This window comes from Lissotriton helveticus, chromosome 10 (assembly GCF_964261635.1).
Source record: "Lissotriton helveticus chromosome 10, aLisHel1.1, whole genome shotgun sequence".
Lineage (NCBI taxonomy): Eukaryota > Metazoa > Chordata > Amphibia > Caudata > Salamandridae > Lissotriton > Lissotriton helveticus.
The window spans coordinates 925,409,053-925,422,968 of record NC_136071.1 but is presented as its reverse complement, the minus strand read 5'-3'; the positions used below and the strand labels follow the sequence as shown (position 1 = coordinate 925,422,968).

At 45.7% G+C, this 13,916-nt stretch overlaps 1 protein-coding gene across 1 annotated transcript in view; it reads left to right on the top strand.

The window, feature by feature from the left end:
* The window catches only part of PTER (phosphotriesterase related), a 280,600-nt gene that overhangs the window by 67,110 nt on the left and 199,574 nt on the right, over positions 1–13,916 (top strand). The window contains exon 2 of the mRNA XM_078663580.1: positions 11,473–11,939. Coding sequence (XP_078519706.1) covers positions 11,508–11,939 — 432 coding nt within the window. The 5' untranslated portion in view covers positions 11,473–11,507. The remainder of the gene's footprint in view (positions 1–11,472; positions 11,940–13,916) is intronic.

Here is a 13,916-nt window from a genome sequence, read left to right as displayed (position 1 = left end):
CCATGTCGCATTTCTCCTCCCCCCTCCCCACAGCAATGCCCTCCTAACAACACACAGTGCTCCCTGATGCAACGTAATTATCCGTCATATTAGGAGTACTTTGTTAGCTAACAAGATGGTTGTACTGAACCCCTCACCCTCACTCACCCTCACCCTAACTCACCCTCACTCACCCTCACTCACCCTCACTCACCCTCAACCCCTCACCCTCACTCACCCTCACCCTCAACCCCTCACCCTCACTCACCCTCAACCCCTCACCCTCAACCCCTCACTCTCCCTCATCCTCACTCACCCTCAACCCCTCACCCTCACCCTCACTCACCCTCACCCACCCTCAACACCTCATCCACCCTCAACACCTCATCCTCACTCACCCTCACTCACCCTCAAACCCTCACCCTCACTCACCCTCACCCTCAACCCCTCACCCTCAATCCCTCACCCTCACTCACCCTCACCCTCACCCTCACTCACCCTCAACCCCTCACCCTCACTCACCCTCAACCCCTCACCCTCACTCACCCACCCTGACCCTCACTCACCCTCAACCCCTCACCCTGACTCACCCTCACTCCCCCTCACTCCCCCTCACTCACCCTCACTCACCCTCACTCACCCTCAACCCCTCACCCACCCTCACTCACCCTCAACCCCTCACCCTCACTCACACTCCCTCACCCTCACTCACCCTCACTCACCCTCACTCAGCGCAACCACAGCATCATTTAATAAACTTTACGCTATTGGCAATATAAAATAAAATCCACGTATTAATTATTAATTGTTTTTTAAAGCCATTGATTTTTTTTATATCAACACATATAAGTCACATATAAGTCCCGTTAATACAAAACATGTTGCTTTACAAATGCTAGAGGTGTCACATTTACAAAAATTATAACTATTGGCTTTGTAAAGAAGAAAGCTATTAATTTAGCTATTTAGAAAAAACAACACATAAATACAAAAAAAAAAAATAAATAACACCTATAGCTCAAACTTTACTACTGCGAGACCTATTGCATTTCCAATGCTTGTTTAAAGTAACATTTAGGTAGCGCTTTCTGATCTTGATGTGGTGCTGAAGCGCTTTTCCAGCAGACCACAATGTTACTCATTGCAGATTCTTTCATTCAAAAAGTTACGTGCTGCAATTATAAGGCACAATAAGTGTGATAGCCAGCAACAGTGGGTACTATGCTAACCAAATATTTAATATAAATTATGGAAAAAGAGCTGCTTACACATAGAAAGAAATGCTTTGCACATACACACCACATTATGGGTTCTTACAACAGAAACATGATCTTATTATATAGTATCTACTGTAATATTTATGCTTTGTACATTTGTTGTTTCCTCGTGATGTTATGTCTGTAGACCAAAATTAGTCCCTCTTTTACAGGCACTTTGTCATTTACAACACCAATAGCTCTAACTCTCGCTAATGCAAGACCTAGTGCATTGCAAATGCTTGTTTTGAAGTGTAATCCTGAGTGTGCTGCTTGTCTCTGGACTTTGTACGCTCTTCTTGTATGTCTGACCGTCCTTCCCTCTCTGAGTTTTTCAATGAACCCTGAAATGAACAACAGAAACGTTTATCAGTATTCTGAAACCTGTAAGCTTTCTTAAAATTATCCATATTCCTAAGGTTATACCTCTTTTCGGAGGGCTCATGCGGAGGAGATCTACCTCTGGATTGAGTTCTGTTCTCTTTAAAGTTTTGTTGTTTTTTATTGTTCCACTTCTTTTTTGTTGAAGAAGGTATCTGCTTGGAAGGTTCCTTTTCAGGACTTCCCATCAGTTGTGGTTTTAAAGCGTTTCCGCCCATACTGTCTATGCTTGATTCTGCATATGCAGTTTCAATTATTTTTGGTAGTTTGTGTTCCTGTTCTGAAGGACTGAACTCTCTTAGGTGCTGGTGGATAGCCACTAAAGCTGCTTCCCCTTTAATATCAGCTAATATTATGGCTGATACCTGAGCATAGTTACCTAGTAACCTCATCCCGAATTTCAGAGCAGGCTCTGCACCATATTCATTTTGTATTTGTCTTAATACATTTGGTTTCACTGCTAATTGCGGAATATTATGAGTTCTGGTATAAATGGCAGCAAAGACGGTACCTCAAGGGGTACAATCTTCTATTTGTGGTGTTATCCCCATGGGCAAGCAGATTGTTAGCATCCTGTGTTTTTCATACGGGGTAGTATTCTGGAATATTGCCTCTAGCTGTGTTATTTTCTGAGATACCCAGAATGGCATTTGTTCACGTTTTGTGGGCATTTTACCCATCACCACGTGCAATGTTTGTGGTGTGATTTTAGTTGCTGTACCCTGAGCTTGAGTTCCATTTGCTGCAACTCTTACTGGTTGGACTGTCAATGTCCTCATGACAAATTGCGTGAAGTTTCTGTTTATTTTGATCAATTCTTTGTGTCGTGTGAGTAAGCCTCCTGGTGGCATTGTTTCAATCTCAGGATGTGGTGTGTAGGCCGCTAATATAGGCCATGTTGCCCCTTCTCTTCCGAGCAGGCCGAGTCTCATTCTTCTTCTTATGTGGGTTAAGGTGCCTTTAAACCAGTATAAGTATTCCTGGTATGTCAGCGGAACCTCAATCTCCTCAAACGGACAGTATTCCGCTGGTGCATCTCCTTCTGTGTAGGTGTGAAATGTTTTTGTTCTTTCATTTGCTGCTGGGAATGTAACCCACAAATAGAATACCTCTGTTTGAATTTGAATTTAAGGGTATTTGTTAAGCGCTCGTTTACCTAGCGGTTTCATGGCGCTGAGGGAGAGGAATCCTAGGTCAGATGGCATAGCAGTTTAAATAGTAAAAGCCTGTGAGAACAAAAGAGTTTTCAAAGTGCTGCGAAACTCCAGATAAGATGGTATCGATCTCATTGAGAGAGGTAAAGAGTTCCAAAACAGCGGAGCAAGGACAGAAAACTTAGAACCTCCCATTCTACTCTTCCTGAACCTGGGCACCACCAAGAGAGACAAAGAGGAGGAGCGCAGTTGTCTACTAGGGATATAGGGTTCAATTTTGGACTTAATAAAAGTCGGAGCTGTTCCCGCAAGGGCCTGAAACGTAATACATCCCATCTTAAAAAGGGCCCTTTCTCTATTAGGGAGCCAATGGAGGGATCTGAGGAGAGGAGAGGAGTGATGTGATGTGATTTAGGTAAGCCGTAGACCAAGTGAGCAGCTTGATTCTGCACTAGTTGGAGCCGCCGGATGGCGTAGGCAGGAACACCATTGTACAGTACGTTACCGTAATCTAAACGGGAAAGAACCATAGCCATAAGAATCAGTTTGAGAGCTGAAAGAGAAAAAAACTGTGAGATTTTTCGAATAGTGCGTAAAATAAAAAAACAAGAAGAAACCACCGTGCTAATCTGGGAGTGTAAGCTAAGGAGTTGATTGAGCGTAATCCCCAAAGTCTTAACGGAGGGAGAAGGAGAAGGGGGAAGACCAAAAGAGGGGGGCCAAAAAATAGAAGCCCAAGGGTTAAGTTTACCACCAGTGAGGAGAAGCTCGGTCTTATCAGGGTTGAGCTTAAGATGGTTAAAGCTCATCCAATCCCTGATAAAGACCATCACCGACTGGAAGTTGTGAATAGAATCAGGGGCATCAGAAAGGTTGAAAATGAGCTGGAGGTCATCGGCGTAATTAAACACCGTGACCTCCATCCTCTGCAGAGCAAAAATAAGTGGAAAGATATACAAATTAAAAAGAAGAGGGGAGAGAGAAGATCCCTGGGGGACGCCACATTGCACTTTACGAGCAGGGGAGGAAAAATCCGCCAAATGGACTGCCTGTGAGCGGTCGCTCAGGAATGAGCTAAGCCAGGCCAGGGCAGAACCTCCAATGCCTGCCGCCTCAACACGGGAAAGAAGAATGGTATAGTTCACCGTGTCGAAGGCGGCCGACAGGTCAAGAAGAACCAGTGCCTGAGGGAGGTTAGCATCTAGCCCCTCTCTAAGTGTGTCCATGACGGAGACCACCACCTTTTCGGTGGAATGGAGAGGGCGGAATCCCGCTTGGCTCGGAGCAAGGTAGCCACTGTCCTCGATGAAAGAACTGAGAACTTTGGTGGCGTGGCGTTCAAGGACTTTGGCCAGGTAAGGAAGGAGGGAAATAGGCCGATAGTTTACTAACGCTGTTGAATCTGCGCCTGATTTTTTTTAAGACTGGGATGATAGTAGCTGTTTTATGGCAGGGAGGGACAATTCCTGACTTAAGTGTCTCATTAAGAAAATTAAGAGGAGGGGAAGGGCAAGTCAGGAAGATATCGCGCAAGATGTAGGCCGGGCAGATATCGGAAGGGGATCCAGACTTGACACAGGGGAGCAAGGAAAGAAATGTTTCTTTAGACAGGGGAGCTATATGATCAAGGTGATGGGTATTGAGTGGTGGGTCAGGGTTCAAAAAGGCTGGGGAAGGAGGGGGAATGTTAGCCTTAATGTCTGCAATTTTGTTAATAAAAAAATTGTTCAGTGAATCGAGGCACACGAATCATACAGTGTTCTGTATGATTCGTGTGCCTCAATCACGAAAGCTTGAGGCACACGAATCATACAGTGTTCTGTATGATTCGTGTGCCTCAATCACGAAAGCTACTATGCCACCCCTAGCTGTTAGTCTATGCGCCAGCAATTTCAGGGTGACTGTATGTCTAAACTTTTCAGCAATGTGTATTGCGTCTGCATCTTCTTCTCCAGCTGAGAGGTGTAGATTTACTATTACGTTTTCTCTGTCCTCAGTCATTTCTGTAAAGAGGAAGTTTTCCAAGGAAACTTAGATAAGGTGTTTATGCACAATTTAGGAACAATGGGGCCCGATTCACAGAACTAACTTAAGACAAAATCATGAACTTACTACTTTTGGTATTCACAGAATGCACTTGCTACTTTTGTATTCACAGAATAGATTTACGACTACTGACTTTACGTCCGCATCAATCAATCAATCAATCAATCAAAGACATTTATAGAGCGCACTACTCACCCGTAGGGTCTCAAGGCGCTAGGGGGGGGGGTGCCGTTACTGCTCGAACAGCCAGGTCTTGAGCTTCTTCCTGAAGGAGAGGTGGTCTTGGGTCAGGCGCAGGACGGTCGGGAGGGAGTTCCAGGTCTTGGCGGCCAGGTAGGAGAAGGACCTTCCTCCTGTTGTCGCTCTTCGGATGCGAGGGACGGCGGCGAGGGCGTGGCTGGTTGATCGGAGGTGGCGCTTGGGAGCGTAGAAGTTGATTCGGTTGTTGAGGTAGCTCGGGCCTTGATCGTGTAGGGCTTTGTGTGCGTGGGTGAGGAGACGGAAGGTGATTCTTTTGTTGACGGGGAGCCAGTGCAGGTCTCTCAGATGTCCGGAGATGTGGCTGTTTCGTGGGATGTCGAGGATGAGTCTGGCTGAGGCTTTCTGGATCCGTTGGAGTCTCTTCTGGAGCTTGGCGGTGGTTCCGGCGTAGAGGGCGTTGCCGTAGTCCAGTCGGCTGGTGACGAGGGCCTGGGTGACAGTCTTCCTGGTCTCGGTGGGGATCCACCAGAAGATCTTCCGTAGCATGCGCAGGATGTTGAAGCATGACGAGGAGACGGCGTTGACTTGTCTGGTCATGGAGAGGGAGGAGTCCAGGATGAAGCCCAGGTTGCGTGCGTGGTCCGTCGGTTTGGGTGCGGTGCCCAGGGCGGGGGGCCACCAGGAGTCGTCCCAGGCGGAGGGCGAGGAGCCCAGGATGAGGACCTCCGTCTTATCTGAGTTCAGTTTCAGGCGGCTGGTCGTCATCCACTCGGCTACATCTTTCATCCCTTCGTGCAGGTTGGCTCTGGCGGCGGCGGGGTCGTTGGTCAGGGAGAGGATCAGCTGGGTGTCGTCGGCGTAGGAGATTATGTTGAGGTTGTGTTGGCGTGCGATGGCCGCGAGGGGGCTCATGTAGACGTTGAAGAGGGTGGGACTCAGCGAGGATCCTTGAGGGACGCCGCAGATGACCTCGGTGGCTTCTGACTTGTACGGTGGTAGGCGGACTCTCTGTGTTCTTCCGTCGAGGAAGGAGGTGATCCATTCCAGTGCCTTCTCCTGGATTCCGACGTTGCCGAGGCGCTGTACTAGGGTGCGGTGGCAGACAGTGTCGAATGCCGCGGAGAGGTCCAGGAGGATGAGGGCCGCTGTTTCTCCGTTGTCCATCAGGGCTCGGATGTCATCGGTGGCAGCGATGAGGGCGGTCTCGGTGCTGTGGTTGGCTCGGAAGCCAGACTGTGAGGGGTCGAGGGATCCATTCGTCTCGAGGAAGGCGGCCAGCTGTTTGTTGACGGTCTTCTCGATGACTTTGGCCGGGAACGGGAGGAGCGAGATGGGGCGGTAATTCTTGAGTTCGGTGGGGTCCGCTGTAGGTTTCTTGAGTAGAGCGCTGAGTTCGGCGTGCTTCCAGCTCTCAGGGAAGGTGGCGGTGTCGAAGGAGGTGTTGATAATGTCCCGCAGGTGGGGTGCGATGACAGCGTCGGCCTTGTTGAAGACGTGGTGAGGGCAGGGGTCGGTCGGAGATCCGGAGTGGACGGAGTTCATTGTGCGGACGGTGTCTTCGGTGCTGATCGGAGTCCAGGCGCGGAGGGTGGTGGTGGGTGGCGTTGCTGCGGTCGTGGCGTGCGTCGGTTGGATGCTGAAGCTGTTGTGTATGTCCGCGATCTTGTTGTGGAAGTAGGAGGCGAGGGAGTTGCAGAGGTCTTGCGATGGGGTGATGTCGTTGTTTCCAGCGTTGGGGTTTGAGAGCTCTTTCACGATGTTGAAGAGTTCCTTGCAGTTGTGTGCGTTGTTGTCCAGCCGGTCCTTGTATGGGGCTTTCTTGGTGGCGCGGATCAGTTGGTGGTGCTCCCGGGTGGCAAGCTTGAGGGTGGTCATGTTGTCCAGTGTTGGTTCCCTTCTCCAGACTTTCTCGAGGGCTCGGCAGTTCTTCTTGGAGCTCTTGAGTTCGTCGGTGAACCATGGGGCTTTTCTGCTGCCGGGTCTGCTGGGCGGGGTCCTCAGAGGGGCGAGTTCGTCCGCGCAGTTGCTGATCCACTTTGTGAGGTTGTCGGCGGCCTGGCTGGGGTTCGCTGAGCCGGCAGGAGGGTGCTGGCTCAGGGAAGCGTTGAGCTGGTCGGCTGTGATCTTGTTCCAGCTTCTTCGGGCAACCTGTTGCTGGTGGTGGTGGATCGTCGTTCTTGTGAAGGTGAAGTGGACACAGCTGTGGTCCGTCCAGTGGAGTCCTGTGGCGTGGCTGAAGGCGATGTCTTTGCTGGATGAGAAGACGGCGTCGAGTGTGTGTCCGGCGAGGTGGGTGGGGGTGGACACCAGCTGCTTGAGTCCGAGGTTGGCGAGGTTGTCGAGCAGGGTGATGGTGTTTCGGTCGCTGTTGTTCTCCAGGTGGAAGTTGAGGTCCCCCAGGAGGATGTAGTCAGCGGAGGGGAGGGCAAGCGGGCTGATGAAGTCGGCGATGTCCTCGCTGAATTGGGTGCGTGGTCCCGGGGGTCGGTAGATCACGGTGCCTCTGAGGGTGGTCTTCGGGTCGGTGTGGATCTGGAAGTGCAGGTGTTCGGCGGTGGTTAGGGTGTCGTCGGTGTTGGTCGTGATGCGGATGGTGTCCCTGTGGATGATGGCGATGCCTCCTCCCGTCTGGTTGGCGGTGCGGTCCCTCCGGGTGATCTTGTAGCCCTCTGGGATGGCGATGGCGATGTCGGGCGCTGAGGAGGCGTTCATCCAGGTCTCCGTGAGGAAGGTGACGTCAGGGGCTGTGGTGTCGAGGAGGTTCCAGAGTTCGATGGCGTGTCTGTGGACGGAGCGGGTGTTGAGCAGGATGCACTTGAGGTGGTTGCTGTTGGTGTTCGGCTTGGCGGGTGTTGGTGCGGGGCATCAGCCCGTTGGAGGAGATTCCGGCCCGGAGGTGGATATTCTGGCCTGGAGGTGAAGATTCCGGCCTGGAGGTGGAGATTCTGGCTGGTGGCGGAGACTGAGCCACGGCCAAGATCTCCACAACCAGGTCGGAATCTCCACCTCCGGGCCGGAATCTCCACCTCTGGGCCAGAATCTCTGCCACTGGGCTGAAATCTCCATCACCGGGCCTGAATCTCTGTCACGGGGCCGGAATCTCCGGCCCGAGAGCAGACGTAAAGTTAGTAGTTGTAAATCCATTCTGTGAATACCAAAAGTAGTGAGTACGTTCTGTAAATACCAAAAGTAGTACATTTAGAATTTTGTCTTAAGTTAGTTCTGTGAATCAGCCCAATGTGTCTTTCAAGCTTGATTAACCAACAGCCAATAAATAGGATTTTTTCGCCTACTCAACCGTGGTGGAGTTTGTCCCCTCCCACTCCAGACGTCTCTGGTGTTTTGTGAGTTGTCGTCTCTGAGAATAGCATGACTGAACTACTCCAATTCTACTGTTTAATAAGTACCCAACCAACGTTGGGTGCCATGTTGTGTAGTTCCTACATAACCTATACAGGATATGCACGTTTGGATAGCATAAACTGTGGGATTGGTGGCAGACTGAATCTGTGCACCCCCACCAGGTATGTTAGCCTGTCTGTATCAGCTACCTCACAGTGCCACTAGAATCTCCTCTTATCGGGGAGAGAATAGTTATTGGCAACCTCAGAACATGACAAACCTGATCCATCAGAATCATAGAAACAATTTACTGCCTTTCACTCAGTCACTCGTGCTCACTTAGTTTGTCTCAGAGATATACAGAATAAACATACTGGGCGTATTACAATAAGAATTTATTGAACAGTTGTTATTCTAGTGTAGATTAGATGAGTTGCAACAACCATTTGAAAGTAGCAGAGATATATGATTAGAAGTACTATGAAAGTAAAAAGATGATACAGTTCTACCATTTTGCAGCGATCATGGATATATACAAGTATATAAAATACATGATAAAAAGTGCCTACTTCTACGATGCCTCCCTAACTAGATGTACCTAAATGTACCTAGCATCTGTGTAGGTTTTTTGCCAATAATCCCTCTAGAATCTAGTCAACCCATTACCTGAGAATGAGAGAATATGGGACCCCGTCCTGGTCTCGAGTTGGACACCCCGTGAAGGATGTTAGACTACTGCAAGCTAGAGTGTCTGCATACAGGAACCTCAGCGTCTCCGGTCAGTGTGTCAGCCGGGAAGTCTTGGTCTCCTCTATCCTTCTAAGCAAGACCTGATGTATATATACCTTTAGGCCTCCCCAGGGGTCCTACCTTGCTGTGTTACTGTGTCGGCCTAAAGGATGACGTCGGGCCTGAACTTTATACAGAGATATTATACAGGAGATGGTAGACCTACTGTGCTTCCAAGAAACCTCATGCATAATGTATGAGATTCGAACGAGGGAAAAACCTGCGTTCTGAATGCAGTGTTGTATCTCGGTAAAAGGTCAGTCCATAAGACCCATTATATATGTAAAGTAGGGAAGAATATAGGTGAAAGGTTGCAATGTTACCTGCACCTATATACGGTACATATATCAAATATAACAATTGCTTACTGTAACACTGTCCACGAGAACACTGAGCACTGATGCTGCAGAGGGTGACCCTTCCAATCATCACAAAAGGCCCTTAGACCGGCTAATAGAATGCTGCACAACCCTGTGACATTGCCAATCCCGACTCTACACATTGTTGATGCACACATATAGTGCCAATTTTGACAATGCATGCAGATGTTGCCCAGAAAGTGTGGACATCTGGGTGGGGGTTGGGGGGGATGCAGTGAACGTCTGGACCTCTGTCTGCACCCCAAAAGGTCAACGGATGTGATGCATCGAGGAAATATGTCCCATAGCAAATCATATACTATCAAATTTGGGTATTGGTATCTGATCAATGGTTTGCAAGCGTAACATTTGATACATTATAACACAAATCTCAGTTAGGAAGGGTACTCCTTTTATGCCCCTTCCTACATGCCATTTGTGTTGAGTCAGAGATCCTCTTTTGTGAATCAGAAACACTTTTCCTAATAGGAGAAGGATCTTATACAGTACAAAATACTCTTATGCAGTCAAAAATCCTGTGGTTTTGTGGATCTCTGGGTTTTCAAACGCAAAAATGTTTAGTACCTTGGGCCTGAAATTTCCTCTAGTTGCAAACAGAGCAGAAAAAGAGCACAAACCTTAGGTGAACAGATGCATTTTAATGGTGTTCCTATATGCAATAAGTAATTGAAATTTTAAATGTTTAGAGCAAGTTGTTTCTAGAGGTTGGCCAGCAGCTTTAGTCTTTACAGCTTGTTCATCAGGAGTGAGAACTATCTGTGGTTGCTGGTTTGCAGATTGCCCATGTTGTTTGGGAATAGAGCAAGTGATAATTATCCTGCGTCAGTGATCTTGTGACGTTTAATGACATTATCATAATGATTATCATTCAATGTACAATATCTGTTTTTTAATACAATTTCTTAAATAAAATATTGTACCTTAAATATAGATTAAAGAAACAAACATTTTGGCTACACTCAAATGTGCATTGAATGAAAGAATTTAAAGCTAGTTAATTACAATAGACATAGTTACACATGATAAGTACACAATTTACAATGAAGGGCTGTGCATGGATATAGTGGATAGAACCAATAGCAGCCATCTTGAAAATTAATTATCTAGACATACTCTACATACAGTGGTTCTTGTGTCCTTAAAATGTACAGTCATCTTAAAAACATTTTTGTTTTTCGATATTGGCACCATGTAGTGTTATATTGTTAAATTTGCAATTAGTACTATTGTTTTTGTCTTGTGGAAAATAATTTAAGGCCACTCAGGCACTCAGTTCTAATCCTTTCTGATCCTTTTTAAACTTGTTTAACTAATCCTTTCTACTCCTTTTTCCTTTATTCGTCTCTGTTGTTTTTCATGTAATGATTAATTAGATGTTCAATATTCATTGACCCGCTCTCATTTATTATTTTTTTATTCCCAACTTATTGATTTTGAGAGATCTTACAAGAAAGAACTAAAATAAAGCAAAGGATGCTGAAGGAATGTAATCTATAAGTAGCAAGAGAGTTGCTAATAAGACCTGTTCTCAACTTTATTAATTTGTTCAAGAAATTATTATTTGACAGAAATAACTTAATTATGAATTTTAATACAAGTTAAAGATAATACATATGCCAACATTCATGTGGTGCTTCTGGTTTCTTCCATAGTTTTCTGTAAATTGGCTAATATTCATTTAATAATTTGACTTACAAGTATGACTTCTTTTTATGCTGGAAACATGTCTCCTCCTTTCTGTTGTAATTGATAGCTTTGTGCTACAATTAAAAAAGTTATTCTGAAATGATTTTTATTAGTGCCAGTTTTAATGTGCAATCAATACTCGCATAAAAGTAAACTCTATCATACTGTAATAACCTAGCCTGTGAACAATCAGTAGTCTATGTCCCATGAACTACTTGTCATATTCATACACTAAAACATTTTTATTTTTATTTTCAGTATCTGTAAAATTCCTGTTTCATCATACACCTAAGATGTCTTCACTAAGTGGTAAAGTGCAGACAGTTCTTGGTCTTATTTCACCTGCCAGTCTTGGTTGCACTATGACCCACGAACACTTAACTATGAAATTCCAAAACTTCTTCTGCCCCCCTCCAGCAGGTCAAGAAGCTCTGTCTAATGAGCCTATTTTGATGAAAAACTTGTTTTGGCTGAAACAGAATCCTTACAGCAGCAAAGAGAATCTTAAACTGAATGAGGAGACAGAAGCTGTAAAGGAGGAGTTGTTATATTACAAGGCTGTTGGTGGTGGAGCCATTGTGGAAAATACAACAACTGGTCTCAGCAGGGATGTGAGGACTTTAAAGTGGCTTGCAGAAAAGACTGGAGTGCACATTATCGCTGGGGCTGGCTTTTATGTGGGTCCCACCCACACTGCAGAAACACAAGCTATGTCAGTTGAGCAGGTAAGAACCTATCAGCCTTTCAGTTACATTTAGAGCAAGTTCATCACGAATATTCTTCACTGCTAAAACATAGCATAAAGGTCTAATAGGGAATTTCAATTTCAAATGTATTAGCCCTGCTGTGCAATGAACACAACATTTTGGAAAAAAGAATCTAGGAGAAGATAGAGTAAAAGATGTGCTTTAACAGTACTAAGAGTTGAATCTAGATTTAAAGTACTTTAACTTTGCAAAGTTATAACATCCAAATTAAATGTTTCAAACTTCTAGCTAGAAATATGATACATTCTATGTAGTTTATATTAGGTTTATAAGCTAAAAGTTTGTACTTCAAATTTTATTTTGTTTATTACGGTGGCCTCCCTTTCAGTGAAGTACCCTAACATCCATACAGATACCAGAACTGTAATCTTAACTCTAACTTCCACTAAATGTATCCTTATCTTTAAATCCATAAACCTAACATTTAACCTGGTAGTAAATCCCAGTGTCGTACCCTCATGGTAACCTCTTTGCATTCCTCATTCCCTGAGTACAATATATATAGCTCCTAATACTTAGACCTTCAAGTCTCACATCTCAATCCCTAACCTTAGACTAAGGTACTTATTTAGAGTTTGGCAGATAGTTAATCCGCTGCCACAAATGTGATGGCTATCCTATGTGCCTTTCTCTTAATGTATTTCTAGCATCCATTGTGAACCTAGATGTAACTGCATCTTTAAGAAGATCCTTTACACTATCCCTAACCAAATTTAAACCCCCAATCCAAGAACTAACCCTACATTGTTGCATTGCTGTAACAGATAGTGATATTCTTGGTGTCAATGTTTTTTTTAATGTTATGATTGAAGATATTTCAAACTTTCTATATGTTCTTTTTTCTAAATAATGGTTTCCCAGTGTTTGATTTTCCAAATCTTAGTTTTAGAAACGTTTTCTTTTTCATTGTTGAATTCAAACTTTTGACCGGAGATCATCCATCATGCCTTTCTTAATTCAATTTTCTCATGACATGTTTTTTTTTTTATTTTAAATTTTTTGTGTAGCTAATAGAAAGGCATTCAAATTCTTAGTATTATGTACGTTTGTTATTTATTTAAAATATTTCAGACTTTCTAAATATTGTTTTTAATGACTGGTTTTGCAACATTTGTTTTTAAGTTTTGTAGTTTCAAACACTTTGCCCGCCCGCCATCCCATCGTGAAAAGGGACTGCCCGCCATAAGGGAGGGGGTCCCGTGGGGGGAATTAGGATGCGGCGGCCACAGTGGCGGGCGCTTCCTGTATTTTTAACATTGTGGCGGGCGGTGCTGAATGCACCGCCCGCCGCAATGTTAAAAACTCATATTGTGCATTTCAAAGCACAACGGGACAGGCACCGCGCGGTGCCTGTTACGTTGTCCTTTGAAATGCAGGGGGGTACCATAGGTACCCCCCATGTGCAACCCCCCCCCCCCCGAGTCCTTGGGGGCCCGCAACAGGCCCCCAAAGTAGACTCTGCATGCCTTTCCGTGGTGGCATTGCTGCCACGGAAAGGCATTGGTAAATGCCCATCTAGATATGTCTGGCGGTGTCTGATAGACACCGCCACCATATACACCCTTTTCCGCCCCGGTCGCATGCTAATATGGCGGGGGGGTCATTCCAGCACGGATGGCGGGCGGATCGCCCCCGCGGGGCCGGCAACGGCGGCCGCCGGCCTGGTGGCGGCGATCCGCCCGGCATCCTAATGGGGGCCTTAGTCTTTCTCACTATTGAACTTGTTTAGAATACCTTTCTTGATTCAAGGTTTCTAAACATACAAACGTGCATTTTTTTATTTTAACATTTTTGTGCAGCTTATATAGGTATTTTCGGTAATATACATATTTATGATTTGTGAGTTCATTTTAATTTTGTATGTTCAAACCATATGATCTGAAGAAGGATATGAGTGTGCCCAAAGTTTGTGTGTATATGTGTATAAATACACAT